Source organism: Mya arenaria, chromosome 4, assembly GCF_026914265.1.
Source record: "Mya arenaria isolate MELC-2E11 chromosome 4, ASM2691426v1".
Taxonomy (NCBI): domain Eukaryota; kingdom Metazoa; phylum Mollusca; class Bivalvia; order Myida; family Myidae; genus Mya; species Mya arenaria.
In genome coordinates, this window is record NC_069125.1 from 40,418,737 (window position 1) to 40,439,376 (window position 20,640).

The 20,640-nt window shown below is 35.9% G+C and overlaps 2 protein-coding genes across 4 annotated transcripts in view; both read left to right on the forward strand.

Moving 5' to 3' along the window:
- The first annotated feature begins 252 nt into the window (after positions 1 to 252).
- LOC128229861 (uncharacterized) lies at positions 253 to 3,045 on the forward strand. The gene is made up of 2 exons (XM_052941739.1): positions 253 to 400; positions 1,396 to 3,045. The coding sequence occupies exons 1-2, from the start codon at positions 356 to 358 to the stop codon at positions 3,037 to 3,039; spliced, it is 1,689 nt and encodes a 562-aa protein (XP_052797699.1). The 5' UTR covers positions 253 to 355; the 3' UTR covers positions 3,040 to 3,045.
- Positions 3,046 to 5,245: 2,200 nt separating this feature from the next.
- Positions 5,246 to 20,640, forward strand: part of LOC128231871 (putative ammonium transporter 1) — a 31,618-nt gene continuing 16,223 nt past the window's right edge. The window contains exon 1 of one of the 3 annotated variants that reach the window (XM_052945118.1): positions 5,246 to 5,396. In XM_052945118.1, the coding sequence (XP_052801078.1) occupies positions 5,291 to 5,396 (106 nt within the window). In that variant the 5' untranslated portion in view covers positions 5,246 to 5,290. Of the gene's footprint in view, positions 5,397 to 6,187; positions 6,635 to 11,653; positions 11,906 to 20,640 lie in introns of those variants that run through there. The other 2 variants (XM_052945119.1, XM_052945117.1) reach the window with 2 other exon arrangements.

A 20,640-nucleotide genomic window follows, 5' to 3' on the forward strand; every position in this document is an offset into this window, starting at 1 on the left:
TCTACCCGCAGGGATACTAAAACAAATACCATCATAACCAACGGGCTTAATTTACAATGAAGGCGTACAACATTGAACTATTTTCGCTGTCGCCAAATATGTCAGATTAATATCGCTCTGAAAAACGTCAGAAATCTGTAAATTTAATGACGTTTTAATTAATATTTAATGTGTCATAATCACGTTTAAGTACTTCTTGGCTGTGTAATTTGCCTGGTCATTCTACATAAGTTCGGCGTTGAAGAGGGATATTTTAGTTTGTTCGCAACTATACACTGTACATTGCCGACTTTTCCCATAAATAAGCTACTTTGTTTGAATGGACTTGGATGTTTAAACGTGGATTATCACGCATATGGGAGTGTGGATTATCACGCATATGGGAGTGTTTGAATCAAAGGTAGGTGGTAGATTGCATTCCTATTGTCAGCCTATCTGCGCCTTGTGGAGTGGCTTACATAGTTCGTTACGGCAAATCTCCTGGCTTTGCATCTTCAATCTGACCCCTTGATGGGCCTACTCTATACGGTGTGGAATTGTACATTATACATTTCATCTTATTTTTTTATTATCTTCTAAATTGCGAAACCATCGTTCTCAAAGTGGTTCGAAGATAGGCGAGCGACGTTGGATCTTAATGGTACTCTAGGACAAATCTCAACCAAATTGTTTATACATTGACACATAAATCAGAACCAGAAAGGGTCAACATTTGCAAAACATGCAATCTGATCGAGTACCAACTCCAAACTCTCGCGAAACTGTAATATGTGTGAAGTGACGAAACTCCGTTTAATGGAGTTGTTAAAAAATAAAATCACAAATTCAAGCTCAAAATAATAACCTGTTTGTAAAATAACATCAAAATACCTGACTCAAAGATGCAATGGACATTAATCCCCATGATGATACAAATATCTGATCGATGAAAGTTGGATTTTTTTTTGCAAAATATTGCATTTGTACATTTTATCACAACCATTGCCAGTTCCACATTGTCCATAGCAGCCAGGTGAATTGGAACTGCATATTTTGTAAACGGTTCAGCATTTCAATTTCTGATCCATGTGAGCGATTTCCACAACGCAATACATAATCTGTGTCGTAGTAAACAGTCGGTTTGACCTCTTCAAACTTAAAATATACTGAAAGATATTTCATAACAGACTGGGAGATTGAAACTCGGATCGTTCGAAATATCGGTTCCCTCGAGGTTTTAGCTCGGACCCCGGCGTCCTCAAGCGATCGCAATTTTATTTTAATATCAAATACAGCATTTTAATGAAAACCCAATTTGAAAAATGAAGTGTTTCATACGTGATTTTTTTTACTTTGTTTCTTGCCAATTAAAATACATAATACGTTTTACTAAAGTGTATCGTATTCTTATTCCAGATGGCAGAATCCAAGCGTTCTAAAACCATGGATGTCCCCTTCATCCTGGACGGCGCTGCAAGGATCGTGAAGGCTGTCTCCAAACACACCACTGCCATTGACGTTATCGCCAAATTTCCAAACCTTCAGGTGCCCCTGGCCGTATTTCTGTCCGTGGACGGTGTGCAGAAACAACTTCCGGGAAAAGCCAGATTACTGAAAGTCTGGCGTGCGAATGCGTCATCAAAGAATGTTGCGTTTGTAATAAGAAAATCAGACACTGCGAAAGAGAAAGCGAAAGGGAGCACACGAAAGGTGTTCCGCTGTAAAATTAAGTGTGATAAACCCCGATCCGAATCACACGTGACCGATCGTCTGTCACGCGAATCCCTGAAGAGGGTATCCGATCTCGCATTCTTCGCCCGTAACCGGAAGAAGACACTTCAAGTAGTCGGAAAGCCCTCAATGAGTAAAGCCAAGAATGCTGATCACCCCGAGAGGAGCAAACTGATGCGCCGCCTGACCACACAGTCTTCAACCAACAGCATGGACGCTTTCCTCGCACGAGCCAACCTGGATGAGATTGCTGGGCATGTTACCGCCGAAGCGCTTCGAAAAGGCACTTCAATGTACAGCAAACAACCTACTCTAGAGGTAACACAGCCGATCAAGAGGACAAACAGTGACATCCGTGAGGGGCAGACGGCAATGAAGCTTTCACTGAAGAGAACGTTCGGTGCCAGAAACAAACTCTCTGTCCGCACAACGTCCACCGGAACTATCGATTCTACCGACACCGGCTTTCATTCCATGGATAATGATGGGCACGATCATACACCGATCGATACGCAGTCGGGTTTGATGACAACCAAGCTCAACAAGAGGCACCCCCGGCTTCTAGAGGACACGGAATACGGACCGCTGCACAGCACGCCGTTGGTTGCACACAGACAGCAGACACACCGCCCAGAAAACATGGAATGTACTCTCACCCATAATTATTTTGAGAACTTGGATGAGAATCAGGGGAAGAGTGTGATAATGGAGAAATTTATGGCAGATCAGAGGCTGCCCGCTAGCTATGATACTGCCGACGATCAAACGTTTGACCTCCCGTTCTCTAAAAGACAGACTTTCGAACACCAGAGCATGATGGCATTCCAGAACCAGAGGGACCGCTGCCGCTTCCTTTGGGACCAGTTATGCGACTCGGACTCCGACAGCGATGCATCGGACTGCACCTTCGACAATTTTACTGTGGACAGCACGTGCGCCAATGTATTTACACAGAAGGTGCTAAGGCGCGAATCGGCATTCACTGACCTCCGCAAATGTACTGTGTCCACTCGCTTCTCCCTGCCTGCGTATACCCTCAACACACAGAGAAACGTCCAGCAGACGGAATTTGATTATTCTTTCAACTGTTCTTTCCCAAGAATGGACAACGACTACCATAGTATGGATTTCTCGTGTAGCTTTGACGAAAGCGACAGAAGTGATGTCATCGACCGGATGTTGGACGACAGACAGCCTGTCTCCGACAAGAGTCTGGACAGTTTTATGAGGACGAGGTCATTCTTGGAAGATTGTGATGGGGATATTACGGCTTGTGGGGAAAACCCACTGGAAATGAACATTGTCGGCTCCGATCAATGCATTCATTAGGGCCGTTTAACATAAACTGTACTAGACTTGAAGCCAAAAAAAACAAGAAAGTCATTGAATGTAAAATATAGTGTAAATATGTTATTTCATTGAGAACTTACGCGTGCATCAAATAGTGCTATTGTTTTGTTAAGAATTGCATAGTCTAAATAGTGTTGCTCTCTGTACATGCTTTTTACATTATCGTAAATATCAGATATTTACATTATCGTAAATATCAGATTGCTTATTTACATGTATTAAAATGATGAACAATTAAAACTTATAAGTTTATACTGTGTTTGTTCTTTAAAACATATTCGTCGTCCTTTTTTGTGGAACCATCACCATCATCATCAACATCATCATCATCACCACCACCACCACCACCACCACCACCATCATCATCATCATCATCATCATCATCATCATCATCATCATCATCATCATCATCGTTGTCGTCGTCGTCGTCGTCGTCGCCGTCGTCGTCGTCGCCGTCGTCGTCATCATCATCTTCATCATCATATCATTGACGGCCTGACCATCGTTGACTTCGTTAAAATTAAACAATACCTTACTTTTGTTATGAGTACTTTCGAACCCATGTATAATGATGTAATAATAATAACAATAAAATAATAATAATAATAATGATAATAAATAATAATAAGACGTTTAAACGTGTAGAGACCGCCTAAGCACTGAAGTTGTTTTTGATCTTTAAAGTTCAAAAATGTGTGACGAAACATGATATCTGATCGAGACGGTTCTATGAGTTTGAATAGAGGATTTTCTATGGATAATGCTCTTTGGTCACGAAAGTCTTATTCTTAAATTACATTGCTATTTTACAAGTTTAAGTGAACTTACGTCCAGGGGCGGTTCTAGGATTTGACATAAGAGGGAGTGCTAGTTTGGGAGTACCTTATTTCAAACATGATTTATTCAAACTTTTAAAATGTATATATAACATTCACATTTAAATATAACTTATACTGTTTCTCATCTTGTGCTTTTAATATTTACCCTACAGGCGGTTGTATCGTAAAAACAAGTATGTACTATATATAATGCGTTTTAGCTTTTTCATGGAAATAATAGCAGAATTTCAATTACCAAAACGTTTTTTTCGGCAGAAAAAATAGAAAGCACAGTAGGAACCGACAATTGGTGTTACATAAGCGTGTATAGACTCCTGCCTCCGTCAAATGGATCGCCGGACATTTCATATGTAATAATTTACAAGAGCTATTTACTAAGCAGATTAAAAAAACGCAAATATTCATAGCAACCGCTAATTTTCCATATAGTTAGTATTTTTATTAAATGAGTTTTAGTTGCTCGCGCATGCGCACTGGCAAATACAAAGACATTCGCGAGGCACCCACTAAACATTAGGAAACTAAGCATTTTTTCTTGGTCTTCAAATTATAAACAATTTGTCGGCGACTGGCTGAGCCTGGCCTGCCCGACCTTATTTCTTTTAAAACGAAAATATAACACTAACTTTTACATAGTGGGGAACGGGAGACTCGGTATATCGAAAACAAGAACATTTCCAACAAAGTAAGCAATCATGAATTAAGTTTTGTAGAATTTTAAAGATCTCTCACTCTGCATCACAGTAAAACAATGAATGTGTGTTTCGATTTAAGGGCCCCTGCTCACAATATACAAGGGTAAATATTTACTTTAACATTGTGCATTGTTTGGGTATTATTTTCATAAATTCGTCCAATGTTAACATCAAAAGTTCACATATACAATACTATTTCACCTCCCACTAGTTTCTGACCTTTTCATTGGATTAGAAAAGTCACATGGTGACCCACTATTTTTCTATAGTGGGTCAGTAAAGTCAATAGATGACAAAAATGGCCGCCATTCATCCATTCTTCCTTCAAACCACTTTTTATATCACGAAAATTACTACAAATATTATAACTGTAAAATTGTTAGTTGCCCTGTCTGCATTGACACGACCGGTTTCAAAAAGATGAAATAGTCAAGTACAAAACGAGACGCCCTATACATTTCACAGACCACCCATTTTTCCGTAGTGGGTCAGTAACATACCAAATAACTAATCATTTAGAGGGCGCGTGCGCCGGATGCGCCCCTCCTCTCGATCATGTGACGCGGTCTTCTGTAGCCTTACATTAAATGAAGCAAATCGCTGCGATTCATATTTACATATTATTTACCACAAGGTAGATCAAAACAAGATTTCAAAAAGGAAGTTAAGACTGTGTATTGTGCATGCTCATCAGACATGGACGGGAACGTCACCACCGTGGAAGGGATGCAGATCCCACTCAGTCATCTAGGGACCGAGCTTGACCAATTTTTTCTCATCATTATGGGCATGGTTGTACTTTGTGAGTACATTTTTTTGGTTTATTTGTATTTTTTAGGTTTCACTGCTATTACACAAACCTATTTTAAACACACATTTTGTATTGCATTTTTGATCACACATTTCACAATTGTGAAAAAAGTGTGATCACATAGTTGTTTTTGACAATTAAGATATATTCAGTTCCATTTGTAAAACATAAGCTGAGTTTCTATGAGTGCCGCCAACAAGTGATAGGTATTAAATGGTATTTTGTTATGTGCCATATATGCCATATATGCCCTTCGTTTAGAAAAAGGGTTTGCCGCTAACGTTTGAGAGTTGGTTCTCCCATGTAATGTATGCACTGCGATGCGACTCGGTTTGCTAACGTGAGCTAACGTGAGCCTAGGTAGTCACTTATTCCAATACGGCGACTTGCATATAACTTTGGAAAAAAGGCGTTAGCAATCCGATTGGCTACTGAGATTGAGGAGGAAGCAGATCATGACCGGGGTGGGGTGTTGTTATTGCAAAAATATATGCGACTATTAAAAATCAAATCAAATATATGAAATGTGGTTTTGTAATTGGTTATAGAATACGCTATCACGGAGTCATCAAATGTAACAGCTGAGTGGAAATTGGAGTTTTTAGCCCAAAATGGCTTGGTTTAACCACTTTTTCATTTATCTGAGAAAGATCAAAGCATGTTCTCTAATGACATGCATATGAATAATATTTAAATTTGACATGCGTGAATCAGTCGGATACGACATTCAATCCGAAGCATATAAGTTGAAAACGCATGCATTGGGCTTTTTAAACCATATGTCCTGAGCGTGGACATTTTGTTATTCACGATTAAGCGTTGCATTAAAGTTATTATAGATCCTTTGTAAAGCTTTAAGACAGAACTTTGCCTTTGACGCACCAGTAACCAGCAGTCTTTCGTTTTGAAAACTAGCCTAAATAGCGGACAAATCGACGGTCCATCAATTAACAGCCTAACTAAGTGATTTAAAATATATCGGATGTATATTTCTCTGTGAATTTAAACTGTAGTTGTTGCCTAGAAGCGTCAAAAATTTAACACGAAAGGCTGAAAGGGGTTAACTTTGTAAAACGTGTCCAAAGTGTTTAAACTGTTTAGTAGTAGAGTGTGGCCGCAAAAGGTGGATATGGATAACTTGACTTCCGGTTCCGGGTCAACGGGGCCAGAGCCCCTCGAAGAAAACTTGGACCAGTTCTTCCTAATTATCATGGGAATGTGCATATTGTGTGAGTACTGAGTACTTCTTTGAGATATTTCAATCAGTTTATATATTCAAATCATTGACAAAGATTATTTCAAGTCCCCTCCACTTTTAATGAAATTTAGTTATAAGTATATATTATTTTGACCATTTATTGCATATTTCCATAGTTTGAGTATTCAAACAGTTTTCTGTAGATTCCACTTCGATAAAGGGTAATTTTCTACGAAGATTAAAAAATTCACTTAAAGTAAGTGTCTTCATGAATACGGCCCGGAATATGTTCATGCATTCCAATGTGCAACTTTTAAAGGTGGATGTGCATAGAGGGGGTGGGGGCAAAACATTTAATAGATCATGTGTTATACCTGATGCTGAGATACATCTGAGATCATAAATACTGCTACTTAAATTCATCAATGAATACGTACAAATAAAAATGTAAAGAAACATCGACAGAAGGATTCGAATTCGTAACCTTCTAAAGAGGCACAAAAGAACTCTTAAATGATGTTATATAAAGAGTTATGCACCTTTCTTTATTATAAAGCATTTTATAGGCATACATGCACTTTAGAAAAAAAGTAGTTTTTTTGTCGCCCCTTCGCTAACTTGTAGCTAGAAGGTTTAAGATACCTTATGTAACTAGTTATTTCTTTCTTTGTTCGAGAATATTGACACCGGTAGGCGGGATGACTTGTGTATAGACTTTACGTGTATTACGTGTCGTGTGTCTCATAGCCTTATTAGTGATATTTCTGTGCATAGCTTTTCTTACTAGCCTGACGTAATATTTTATTGTGCAAAGTTTGTTTTGAGCAACCTAACATAGTGCTATATTGGCCATATATTGTGCAGAATTTGATTTGAGTAGCTTTACGTAGTCTTTTATAGTGCTATATTGGCCATATATTGTGCAGAATTTGATTTGAGTAGCTTTACGTAGTCTTTTATAGTGCTATATTGGCCATATATTGTGCAGAATTTGATTTAAGTAGCTTTACGGAGTCTTTTACTGTGCATTATTTGATTTGAATAACCCCACGTAGTGCTATATTGTGCATACTTTGTCTGAAGTAGTACGACGCAGTAATTCATTTTGCATAGTTAGTCTGTGGTAGCGTATAGCAATGTTATATTGTGCATAGAATGTCTTCACTAGTCTTACGTAATGTTTCATTTTGCACAGTTTGTCTTGAGTTTACATAGTTTTGCCCGTGTTTAAAGGTATCGAATGTACAAAAAATATAGGGTTATTACAATCCGTTGTGGTCATTATTTGCACTTAAGTTAATAGTACTCAACGCGCCATCCCCGTTGGAATGTGTTCAAAATTATATCGTATCATCATGATTCAAAATTTAACATTACACCAAAAGGGTTGACCAAAAGCTAAACTAATTGAACATCGAATACCTTAACTAATCGTTAATTTTACAAAAAAACCCACATCACTCAATGTCCAAATGGCCTGACAAAAACTATTTAATAAGATATAAATGCCAATCATCTTACTATTAGCAAGATAAAGACCCGTAGTTCAGCTTCAATTAATATTGTTGATAACAAGAAAAGCCACCAACTGAAATATGTAATAACCATTTTTATTGAAGCTCAATGTAATCTTACAAAACATCAGTTCGATTCAAGTACTTCGACGAAATGTCTACGAAATAATTTGACGTTTTCATCATCCGTGACGAAGAAATGTATTTCAGTATAACTCAATCTACTTTTTTTCATTATTTGATCTGACGGTATATGCCGCTCCAAGTCAGTGATGGGATCATTTGAACTCGAGTTAAGGCAAGTGCAACAATATTTTTTCCAAAAAGTGGTATACGGTGAAAGGACGTGGATATCATCATTCGAGACGTTCTTAAGATAAACGTGAATGTCACGTCAAGTCTTATGCCCACGCACATCAAGGAGCATCCATGCTCTGGATAAGACCAACCTATCTGATCACGCTCTGTTGGACCGCAAAATTTCAAATTACATTTCACACTAATCGATTGTGAAATATGTGGTCACGAATTTCACAAATCGATTGTGAAAAATCTGTACAGTCGAACATCGGGTACCATGCCAAATAATGGTATGTTGCTGTGTTTTTTTTAAATAAAGCTCATATTTCTTTGACATAGCAAATATTTAAAAGGTGAATCTATGCCAATGAATATATGAGTTATCCTCCTTTTAAAATGCAGATCCAATTTTAAGTTTCTTGTCCAAAGATAATTACGTTCGTTTGTTTATATAATACTATATCAATTTAAAATTCGATTGTCATGATGATGATGATAATGATGATGATGATGATGGTGATGATGATGGTGGTGGTGGTGGTGGTGGTGGTGGTGATGGTTGTGATGATGATGATGATGATGATGGTGTTGATGGTGGTGGTGGTGGTGGTGGTGGTGGTGGTGGTGATGATGATGTATGGTATGACCGAATGCAATGGAAACTGTAGGGACAAGCCCAGTAGACCAGAAAATTAACCCTGATTCAAGGCAACGAAAATATCCAGACATTTTCCTGACTGTGAAACAACTGTTTCGGCTCTCGGCTACTTTTGAAAAGCTCGGAAGTATTACGTGTACATAGGTCACCTATTGAAAGTAGCCCGCTAACCATAACAACTGTATAAATATTAGTCATGGTATACCCTTCCAAAAGATGAATAAACTTTGGTGAAATAAGGCATTACAAGTTATTGAATGGTCTGCGTTCAAGGCAAGCAAATACCATGAACGAATTATTAAATCACGTGATTCCTATTATAAAGTGTTTGCAATGAGTTCGGATTTCGTATTTGGTGTACGCATTTTTGTGGCGATTAATGACATTGGATGATTTTCCAAATTTTCTATTCCGATGAATGCACCAAAAATAATTTCATAGAGTGTATTTCAGTCAGTGTAATAAAACACTTTTATTAAAGATTTAACCATCAAACATAGTTATAATCATGGTACACTATGGGACTTTTGCAAGATGCAAAACTTTGTCCTCGCACACAAAACCTTTTTTTAGAAATAGCTTTACGTTGAGTTACTTAAGGGAATAATATATAATTGGTTAATCCTGTATTTTAGTAATCATGCAATTATATTGCCAGAAACTATTACAGTTTATTAACTAATGAGCCAAATCGCACGATTTGGGGCCCCAAGACGTACATTTACTGTTATTGTTTTATTGAATGTTTTAATTAATTGACATTTCAGGAAGCAAAACTGAAAAATTCATGATAATAAACGTATTTACAAGTAAGACCATGAATTGCACATTTTGAATACTAAATTAAACGTCACACACATGACGTCATAACAGATGTTTGTTATTGACTTGACGTATCAATTTTCCAAATAGCATAATTATGTGTTTAGTTTTTGTCCTTACGATAAATTAATGGAACATAAATGAAGAAAAATAAAATGATTCGTTTTAATAAAATAATCAGGCCGTTTGAAACATGCCTTTAAAATGAAATTTAAATAAGTCAGGAAGAACGCTGTGGTTGCTATGGAAACATTATCCGTCCTTGCTTCCTACTAAACATGAAGGTGGATATTGTGAACGTTCTACAGAAAATTGAAGGCTTACTATAGAATGTGCCCTCACTTCGGACTATTCTATTTTCGTAGAAAGTTAAAATATATACTATGTTAAAGTTAGATGACAGGAGGAAAATTTTTAAAAACGGTTGTCCGGTTAGCGCAGTGGTTAGAGCACTTGCTTCTCACCAAGGCGACCCGTTTTCGATTCCCGGCCTGGGCGCATGTGAGTTTGATTTGTGGTCACCAAGCTGGACAAGTGGGTTTTCTCCGGGTACTCCGGTTTCCCCAACAACACAAGACCACACTCTCGCGCAACATCGTGTCAACGAGAGTGATTAATATAAGTTGCTATAGCTTGTTTCACAATCGTTGTAAAATTAAATAAGTTTAAACTAAACACGCGAAAGTTGACATTCTTAATGATACTACTTAATATTTGCCTATCTGCGTTTTCATTAACTGAAAATGTAGGTGTATTCTATATTCTGTATACACGTAGAACAGTATTTGTTAAGTCGATTTGATACGGACAGCGAACTTTGTTATTTTAACGACGATGGATGATCGGATAGTTTAGAGTCTCTAGTGATTATGCACCAGTCAATTGTAACCACGCCGCGACCCCAGGTCTGGGGATTAGCGGGGACTTTGACTTTCGGTCCAGCCAATCCCGGGTAAAATTCCCGCAAAATGCCTCGCACCCTGGGACATCCTAGATACGGCCCATTCCCTGCTGTTTTCGGCGTGAAAACAAAACCACCGCACTCACTCGGCATTGCGGGGCCACCTATGAGGTGTGTGACATAGATTTGAATAAAATAATCAATGGTCCACAAATAATTGCATCCTTTTAAAATGAACATATATTTTTTAACGTTCTAGCAAAAAATATTTAAAAAAAAACACGTTGGAGCTGTGCCCTTACTTTGTCTTTGGTCTCTATTTATTATTTAGAACGTTAACGATATATTCTATAAAAAAACTTGTTATTTGGTGTTTGTAGTAATCAGTCAGTAAGTCAGTCAGTCTGTGATTAAGGTGAATGATTCTTTTACCGTCAGCTATTTTATGACTGAAATCAGACAAGAATATCACAATTTTATGCGACTAAGAACCAACGAGGTTTTTTTATTAAATTTTAAAAATGAGGAAATATGTCTATTAACATAATTTCACATAAAAAACACCGATCTTTTTTCGAAAATATATAATGCTTTCTGATGCTTATGACCTATAATCTTGACCCACTTCCATTCCATACCAGCTTCAGTCGCGTTACAATCGTTCATATGGCCCGAAAGAACGCACACTATAATTATGTAATCTAACTCATCGTTGATCTGATTTTCTGGTCCATTCACTGACAGGGAATACTGATGACAGTACTTTCCCATCGGGGGGATTGTTCTTGCGGTTAATATCTTTGTTTTATTTCAATCTTGATTGAGAGCATAACAGCGTAAATGCATTTACCACATTGTAGTAAAATTGGGCAAGGATATGTTCTCATTTCAGTTACGATTTGTTGCGAAACGTATTGGATATTCACCTCAGTCAATATTTTTGACATCTCGGTGTTTATGGTATATCATGATTTTTTTCTTAATTAAAAATGGACATGAATACAACAGTTGTTAATAACCTTACAGAGATGAATTTGAAAGACTTTGAGGACCTAGAGACCAATTTAGACCAGTTTTTCCTTATCATTACTGGAATGTGCATTATCTGTAAGTATAGTAAAATACATACAGACATATTGAGTGTATGTGTGTGCGTGCGTGCCTTCGTGCCGTGCGCGAGTACCGTTTGTGCGTGTGCGTGCGTGCCTTCGTGCCGTGCGCGAGTACCGTTCGTGCGTGTGCGTGTACCGTTCGTGCGTGTGCGTGCGTGCCTTCGTGCCGTGCGCGAGTACCGTTCGTGCGTGTGCGTGTGTTTTATGAAATGCTATAGCTCTGTATACGACTATGTACTTTGGGGAAAAAGGACACAATCTTAATAAACATGTAGTTAAACTACAAATAATGTTCGCTTTCGGGAGGGGGTTGAAGATCAATATAATGAAATGCCTACCCTTGATTTACACAATTTCAAGATCAAGAATGTTATACAATCTGCATGTATAATCGCAATACATTGTCGTACACCATAGTGATGATCTATGCGTACCATGCGTTATATTTATCATTATCAAACCTATGATGGATGAGAATGTCGCAATATGGCTTATCTAATAGCTTGGGCATTGCGTAAAAATACGAAGATTGGTATAAGTATGTATAAGTATAAGTGTGTATCGAAAAAAGATATAAAAAAAAGTACTTATCCTATTTAACACCAAAATATTTCATTTTAAGAGTAAATCTAGATTTTTTTTTTATTTTGTAAAGTATATATTCAAGCTGTTTCGATTTCTATTGATCTTCATTTTTTTTATTTTTTTTTCGATTGTCATTTTTGTAGATATATGTAAATATATTATGTAAATCATGTTCTAAGTCAGCATGTCTGGATATATACACTGACTGAGCTACATTCTATGAACTTATTCTTGGTGCAATTCATCAGAATAGAAAATTGGAAAAACCCTCGATTGTCATTAACCCACACAAAAAGGCAAACACCAAACACGAAATGTGAACTTATTGCAAACACATAAAGGACATACGTGAATTGAATCATTCGTCCATAGTGTTTATTTTCCCTAACCACAGAAAGAGAACAAACTATACAATAACGTTTAATGCCTTATTTCACCAAGTTTTATTCAACTTTTGTGTGGTATTTGACATATTATGGCAAATATTTAAACAGGTGGTATAATTAGCGGGCTACTTTCAATATGGTGTCATATATACACGTATTACTTCCGAGCTTTTCAAAAGTAGCCGAGAGCTGAGACGACTGTCTCACAGTAACTTTCCTCTCTATTGGACCTGTCCCTATAGTTTCCATTGCATTCGGTAAATCACAAACCGGGTAAAATATGAGCATAAACACTAATATTATTTTAATTGTCGGCAGTTTACTTTCACTAAATGTCAACCATTTATTCAAGCGCACATCCATTTTTTTTATATAATAACTTATTCAATTTGCGGTTTCAAATACTATGTTTGACCTCTATCCAATGCACTTTACGGTAAGCTGACATAGACGCTTGTTTTACGTCATCATGATTTTTTGCGGTGAAACGCAAACCAGCCTTATTTTATGCGGTTGTTAGGTTTTTAAGATATAATGACAATGGAGTTCATCGTCAATATCATTCAGGTTATATAGGTCTATCTATCTTAAATCGTTGTCAAAAAGTTGTGCGTATTGTTGACCAAATTGTCTTGTTTCAACAGTTTTTTCTAATTATTTCTTTTATACAAATCTCAAGTGACTCCAAAGAAACGTATTTTAGTAGAAGAACTTATTGGGTAGACAGTACTTTGTCGATATTTAGGTATGCATACGTATATGTTCATTACTATATTATTTATCGTTTTAACGAGTTGTACAGGATCCTGGGCCGATAACTGAAGAAGGGAGTGGTTCAAAATATTCGCAGTATAAGAAATAAATTATAATAAATTAATGCATTAATGAACAAAAACGAGATTAATATACATGTATCATGTTTTACTGAAACCCAGCTTTCAAATGAAGTTTTAGACTAAACTGAAAAGAACTTGATAACTTCAACACTGTCGAATATATGTTAATACTTTCTCTGGTGGGATAACATTTCGGAACATATTTGAAACTTGCCTAGAAAGAGCCCTTGAAATTTCCTCACGATTAGTAATAGTCGGTACTTTGAATGAAATTTCTTAACTAGTTATAATAAAATCACTTTGACAATTACCAAAAATAATAGAGCTACAAAAGGCTGACCTTTCTCATACGATGGTCGGAGCAAAGAGGCCTGTATAACCATGTGCTTTGTAGAGGGCGCCCATTGCGGCCAATCAGATTAGTATAATAAGTTACGTCATGCAATTGCTCGCGATATGGTTATAGAGCACCATTAATTAAATGCATTACAAAGATACCAATAACGAAAGTTATCCTTAAAGGAATAACTTGAAATATTCATATTGTTGGATGTATAATCATTTCGATATAAGTTTAGTGCATAATTTAAACGTGCTTGAACGTCATACCTGCCAAACTGCAATACAAATGTATGTTTAGTTTTGTAAATGCTATAGTTATACAATTTTTGCAACCAGACAATGACTGAAATACTGTGATTTAAGTGAACTTTGAACAAGATGAGCTAATTCGCGGAAGCATGCCAAAATGTTATTATAAACTATATCCATGTTCAGTCTATTCACATCAGAAAAAAGATAAATATTTTTTGGTCACAATGCTAAGTAGAAAACGTCATTTTTCTTTGTATTTGCAATATGTTTCATAAAGTCAGTATGTATTTTATCAAGCATGCTTATATCGCCGAAACATCATACTTCATACGCAAACAGTAAGATAAGAACTACACTGTTATCAACTGACAATACTTCCTTTATAATGCTGCGAACACGAATGAGAAAAATCCTTAACGTCTCTGAGTTGTGCTTATTTAACAAGTTGTTTTAATTACAAAAAGCCAGCAAAGCTAAACATTGTCAATGCAACTAGAAAAAAACCCTTTGTCTCATTTAAGATAAAAAACACGTGCTTTTTATGTAAGTTTCATACTTATGTCTGACACCAGCTTGTGTAACGTTATCATAAAGCATACGACCAGGATAAACGAATATGTTTTGTTTGTACATTTGAATTGATTTTCTGATCCATTTAATGAATCAATCAAATTCTCAGATTACAAAACAAAACGTTTGAATGGTTGGAAAGGATATTGGCAACTTTTTCTCAAAGTTGTTGCGGTTTATTCTTTTTTGCATTTGAATCTTGATAACATGGATGCAAAGCTGACTTCAATAAAATCATAAGTGCATGCTCCACAATCTGTCTAAAATCAGGTAAGAAAATGATTTTCATTTCAGTTTAGCTTTATGTCAGACGTATTCACAACTTAGTCTTTAATTTGAACCTTTTGATCTATACGAGTCGTCACTAAACTTTCGGAGATGAATTTGAAAGAAATTGAGCAATTAGAGACCAATTTAGACCAGTTTTTCATCGTTATTACTGGCATGTTCATCATCTGTAAGTATAATAGGGACACGCACAGAGATGGTGTCGGTGTTGTTTTTTTCTTCAAAGAACTGCGATAACTCTGTAAACATGAATACGGTATTCATAAAACATTTTAAGTCATTTCTTAACTTAAGTCAATTTCCTAACAATTTTGAATTCATGTTAAAAAAGTATATCTGATTGCTTACATTAAAAGGTTTATTTTGAATTAAATCAATGAAATCAGATTATTTCAGTTTAACTTATAATAAAGCGATTATATCATGATAAGTGAGTTACTTAACTAAAGGAAATGACTAATGTTAGGAAATGACTTAAGATGTTTTATGAATGCCGTCCAGGAGATCTAAGATCATTTCACTGAAATATCTCACCTTGATATGCATAAATTTAAGATCTCTAATAAAAAGGAGCCTGTTAGTGTATATTTTGTATGAATTTTTGCAAAAGGGCTGAGCCATTTACTTGTAATCTACTCAAGATAACAAAAACGTCGTTTAGAAAACTGCAGATATGCACAATTCTTTTCATCATCATCGTTCAAGTTATACAGTTAGATACTGATAGTTTATGTTTTAACACTTAAGTTATTCTATATCCAAACTGTTGTGAAATATGTGTTTTTAAACTATGTTGTAAAAATATGAAATGCTAGCAGTTCTATTTACTACCGTTATGATGTTTATAAATTTTCATTTTATAAGTCAATCCTAAGTAACTATGTGTTATAACTTAGGTCATATAATGTTCCGATCTATAGTTTTTCACGTCCCATTGGGGGAAGGACTATGTTGTTTTTATTTTTGTTGCAATTTAGTTGATTTGTGCAATACTTTAACAATTCAGTATGTAATTTAAATTTTCAAATTAACAAGTATGTTTGTTAAACGAAAACGTTACCAGCACATTCTCGGAATATACTTATTATTTTCGCTAAACTTAATTTAATAGTCGGCTGTATACTGCTGCGTCATGGCGAAAGATCTATGCAGAGTTCACTTATTTAATATATACTCAGCTTGGATTTTTTATTAATTAAACGTGTTGTTATTGTTATTATCGTTGTTATTGTTGCTGCTGCTGTTGTTGTTGATGTTTTTGTTGTTGTTAAAGCAACAGCGCCATTTTTGTGACTATGATAACACGTAAACAACATTTTTATGACTAAGGCCTCAACCCAATCACTAATCAAAGCGAAGTCACGTGTGTATACATGGTATACTGCTTGCGAAACGTAGTTTGTTTTTAATCTAATTATTAAAATCGTCAAACCATGACTATTTCTCGGTGCTTATTTAAGTTCGGGTTTTGAGGTTATCTTCATCTTATGTCGTGTTTGACATACTTATAATTATGTTGTCAATCATTTATGACCCACATGAATCCTCACTGCAGCGACTTCAATCCAGTTGCGAATACTTGCGCAAACTATTGAGAGATGTTTCAAGACGACATCGATAGTTGTGCAGTTGTGTTGCGTATTCACAACTTAAACTCGTTCCATGAGTGTTTGTAGTTACTGCGAAAGCGCAGAAACAAAGCTCTGCTGAATGTTGATGCCTGGTTCTCCTCTGATCTGGTGGGTTTTGTCAATTTCTCAGTTTATACAACAAAGTATATTATAGTTAGTCTACATCCCCTAGTGTGCCCGCCGCTCTGGTTGGATATAACCTTGAAGGTGGATGAACGTTACCCATGAGAACCGACGACCCGCGAACGCTCTATGAAAGTCTATTAAGGTGGAAATACAGCTAGTTTCGCAAACAAATTCATTCAGCAACTTTGTAATAATATGCAATGGTACTTCAGATAAGTATTCATCAAGAATAATACAACCGAGGATTTCGCTAAAGTGCTACGGTCGATTATCGTTTTGGCTTACAACTGGCACATGTGTATTCGACCTTCAGACTATAAAACGAACTTTATGGATGATGCAGGTGTCCCCGAAATGCAATAACATCCAAGGTGACTTTCTGTGTAAAATAAGGTTATAAAACTATAAAAACAGATTGAATTGCTATACAAAGACCAAACCCCTCCGTGCAGACAATTGCACTAAACTGGTTAGTCCTTGGTTTAGTTACAGTGGGCCAAAATATATGTTGATTGGTGGGCCAAAATATATATTGATTGGTGGGCCAAAATATCTATTGATTGGTGGGCCAAAATATCTATTGATTGGCCAATATTTATCCGAAAATTTATATTAACCAATGCAATCATCTAAATGTGGAAAGTTGCATCAAAGATAACCTGTGACAATTTATCCAAGTTACAATTAGCTGTTAGACGTTATCAGAATCTTGACTGAACGCCAATACCAGGGAAAGCCTTACAAAAAACATGACGTTTATATACATGATTCGACAGTTACTGGCGGGGCTCTGTTAGCGGCGTAGACTGCGCTATGTTTTATTTAAAATGGTGAAGAAATCATAAAGATATCTTTGTTTAAAGGTTTCATTCGATTCATAATATCGCCTTATGACGTAATTTATCACGTGGTATACACAGCCTGCCGCATATCGCTCTGCACTTATCGGTAAACATTTTCATATAATTCTGAACTAAAATCCATCTTTTACCCTTGCTTTCATCGATAATTAAAAACGAGTCGGAACAAAAGGAAGTTGTGCAAATTTAAAACAAAATGACGTTGTCAATTATTTTGTAACGATCGAAGGATTCTCGTCACGTGACGTCGAACCGTCTGTGACAGTGTTCGACGTTCAAAAATCATTCAGCTGATCAAAGTTTCGCTATCATCTTGTATTTTATGGCTGCAATAACATAAAAAAGCATGTGAATATTATTCTATTCTTATTGTCAGATTACGTAATTCATGTTTCCATGTACCCAAATAAGTTGACAATACATTCCAATTTATATGAAGGTTGTTGGCTTGTACCTTCTCAATAAGATAAAAACGTAAATGCACGCACCACAATCGTACTAAAACACTGGACAAGGAAATGACGGTTTTCAATTCAGTTTAGATTTGGACTTATTCATCGATTTTTAATTTGGACATCTTCATCGTTATGGAATAAAAATGTTCATTACAGCCGTTGGTTCTAATATTACGGATATGAATTCGGACGGATTTGAGCGACAATTAAAGGATAATTTAGACCAGTTTTTCCGCATAACGACTGGCATGTGCATCGTCTGTAAGTTCATACAGATACCTAAAGAGATTTTGTGTGTGATTTTCTAAAATAAATAAGTAAGATTTGATAATAAAAAAAATATTTCTGCAACCTTTGGTAATTGTTATCTACACTTCCAGTGTACAATATACTAAAATTGTTACCTACACTTGCAGTGTACAATGTACTGAAATTATTACCTACACTTTCAGTGTACAAATACTGAAATTGTTACCTACACTTGCAGTGTACAATGTTCTGAAATTGTTTCCAACACATCCAGTGTACAAATACTGAAATTGTTACCTACACTTCCAGTGTACACATACTGAAATTGTTACCTACACTTGCAGTGTACAATGTACTGAAATGGTTACCAACACTTCCAGTGTAACAGTTTACAATGTACTGAAATTGTTACCTACACTTTCAGTGTACAATATACTGAAACTGTTACCTACACGTTTAGTGTACAATGTACTGAAATTGTTACCTACACTTTCAGTGTTCAATGTACTGAAATTGTTACCTACACTTTTAGTGTACAATATACTGAAATTGTTACCTACACTTTTAGTGTACAATGAACTGAAATTGTTATCTACACTTCCAGTGTTTCAGTGTACAATGTACTTAATTTGCTATCTACACTTCCAGTGTTTCTGTCTACAATTAACTGAAATTGTTACCTACACTTCCAGTGTTTCAGTGTACAATGTACTGAAATTGTTATCTACTTTTCCAGTGTTTCAGTGTACAATGTACTGAAATTGTTACCTACACCTCCAGAGGTTCAGTGTACAATGTACTGAAATTGTTACCTACACTTCCAGTGTTTCAGTGTACAATGTACTGAAATTGTTATCTACACTTCCAGTGTTTCAGTGTACAATGTACTGAAATTGTTACCTACACCTCCAGAGGTTCAGTGTACAATGTACTGAAATTGTTACCTACACCTCCAGTGGTTCAGTGTACAATGTACTTAAATTGTTACCTACACCTCCAGTGTTTCAGAGTACAATGTACCGAAATTTTTATCTACACTTCCAGTGTTTCAGTGTACAATGTACTGAAATTGTTATCTACACGTCCAGTGTTTCAGAGTACAATGTACTGAAATTGTTAACTACACTTCAAGTGTTTCAGTGTACAATGTACTGAAATTGTTACTACACGTTCAGTGTTTTAGTGTACAATGTACTGAAATTGTTACCTACACCTCCAGAGGTTCAGTGTACAATGTACTGAAATTGTTACCTACACCTCCAGTGGTTCAGTGTACAATGTACTTAAATTGTTACCTTCACTTCTAGTGTTTCAGAGTACAATGTACTGAAATTGCTATCTACACGTCCAGTGTTTCAGAGTACAATGTACTGAAATTGTTATCTACACTTCAAGTGTTTCAGTGTACAATGTACTGAAATTGTTATCTACACGTCCAGTGTTTCAGTGTACAATGTACTGAAATTGTTATCTACACTTCATGTGTTTCAGAGTTCAATGTACTGAAATTGTTATCTACACTTCCAGTGTTTCACTGTACAATGTACTGAAATTGTAACCCTAGTTTTGCATATTGTAATATTAAGATCTGTAAATTTATGACTGTCGGTTGAGTTGTAGGAATTATTGGCAATTGTGCTTACATATTTACTTGGAAAATATTTAAGACAAAATATACTGATAGGTACATAATTATTTTCATCTTTATCGTTAATGTTACACAGTTAAGATATACAATATATGTACATTGTCAAAAAGATAAAAAGTGCTTTATGATTTGTACGGGATACTGGCGGTTTTTGTTTTATTTGCAAATCCTGATATACAATATAAAATTGTGTTATAAACATGACTTGCGTATAGTATGGCTAGACTTTTATTTCCTATTACCGTTGAAAAGACGACATGTGTTGTTATTTTGTAGATATGTTTAAGAAAAGATATTCATTATATAACGGATACTATTTTCAAGTTTACGAGACCCAGACGAGTATGGTTATGAAACAAACCCGTTAGCAGGTGTTCTTGATGGATCAGACGCAGTATTTTTAACTTGTTTATTTACAAAACTAAATGTATTTTATTGTCGAATGATGTTTACTTCTGCGTCTTGGTAACCACTTACAAATTTAAACGCCAACTGAGTTTAA

What these genes read in the sequence shown, in the direction of transcription:
- LOC128229861 (XM_052941739.1), top strand. Translation starts at nt 356, where the DNA reads ATGGGAGTGTGGATTATCACGCATATGGGAGTGTTTGAATCAAAG. An exon ending in TGGGAGTGTTTGAATCAAAG is followed by an intron (nt 401 to 1,395) that starts GTAGGTGGTAGA and finishes TTCTTATTCCAG; the next exon opens with ATGGCAGAATCCAAGCGTTC.